Genomic DNA, 1,373 nt, shown 5'->3' on the forward strand with positions numbered 1-1,373 from the left:
TGTTTTCAGTTCATTTGTCTAAAGCTTATTTGTTTAGCTTCTCTGGGGATGTGTAGGGAGAACACTCTAGAATATCTCGAGTTAAGTGTATTAGTCCCATTATGGAAATTTGTGTTTGCAAAGGACAACTTTGGTGAGTATAATACTTACATCACTGCCTTACAGAAGGCACACTTATTGCCATATGTCTGTCTATCAGAGCCACAGAGGGGGTTAGATTCCCGAGTGCAATAGATCTTGGGGTCACGGAACTCACCACAGTCAATCTATCAAAGTAAGCCAGAGATGTTGACATCAGTGCATGTTATCTAAGGGGCTATTCCTCAGAACATAAGTTTTGGAAGGCAAACTTTAAATGCTATATGTATGTGGTCATGACATAAAGCACTCTGAAATAGAAAATAGTTCTCCTTACCTCCTTAACTTGAATACATTAAATATAATTAAGACATTTTTCTTTGAGACACAGGAAAGTCATCACAAGATATCCATTATTATTATTCAGAATAATTACATATGTTCAGAAGTAAATTAAAAATTATGTTTTCAATGTTATGGGTAAGACTTTTTATTCCAACATTCAATAGCTTCAATTGAGAATAATTTGGATTATTAAATGAGATTTATTTTTTAACAGTATTAATGTCCTCTAATAGCATTTCTTCTGAATTATTATAAAAATGAATGATACTTACAAGGGGTCCCCCAGACGGTTTGTTAGTTTTCCTTGTGGCTGCAACTTTCTTTCATTGTCCCTTGAAAATAAAATTCTAATGTTCTCATATTAACTGACTCTGCCCAAAATTTGTTTATAGAAGTTGAACTTTGTGCCTACTGCAATAATTTGGTAATTGGAGCCTAAGCCTCTGTGTTTAGGATTCTTAGGTTTCATTTCATCTTGTTGAGAACATCTGTTATGGTTGATTAATAATTATCATTCATAATATTCAAGCTATATGTATTATCCTCATTTGAGCCTAGCAATGGCCTTCACAGGTATATTGAGCAATGTTATATTAACCAGTTGACACATGAGAATATTAGTCTTGAAGAAAATTAACTGACGTACCAACCTTTGCATATATTCCTCCTAATTGTTGATACAGCATTTCCAATGATCTACTATAATTTATTTCCAATATATCCTCATTGAGACAACTGAGGACCAAGAGTTACCCTTGACCATACTTATAGTCAGAGCATATTAAAATAGTTTATTAGATCTAAAGTACAACCTGATCAGAGTAGGCAAACATCATTAAAATAGCTTATTAAGTCAAATGTACAACATAAGGACTATAGGTAATAGTATATTCGGGATTCATGCTAAATGAGTAGATTTTAGCTACTCTTGCCAGAAATTTTTTTTTTTT

The 1,373-nt window shown here is 32.8% G+C and overlaps 1 protein-coding gene across 1 annotated transcript in view; it reads right to left on the reverse strand.

Annotated features, from left to right (window-relative positions):
- SPINK6 (serine peptidase inhibitor, Kazal type 6) overlaps positions 1 to 1,373 on the reverse strand; it is an 8,824-nt gene that overhangs the window by 706 nt on the left and 6,745 nt on the right. Inside the window, exon 3 of the mRNA XM_023514519.1 lies at positions 151 to 266. Within this exon, the coding sequence (XP_023370287.1) occupies positions 151 to 266 (116 nt within the window). The remainder of the gene's footprint in view (positions 1 to 150; positions 267 to 1,373) is intronic.

The sequence above is a fragment of the Otolemur garnettii genome, unplaced genomic scaffold (genome assembly GCF_000181295.1).
Source record: "Otolemur garnettii isolate 467f Iridium unplaced genomic scaffold, OtoGar3 scaffold00003, whole genome shotgun sequence".
NCBI classification, from domain to species: domain Eukaryota; kingdom Metazoa; phylum Chordata; class Mammalia; order Primates; family Galagidae; genus Otolemur; species Otolemur garnettii.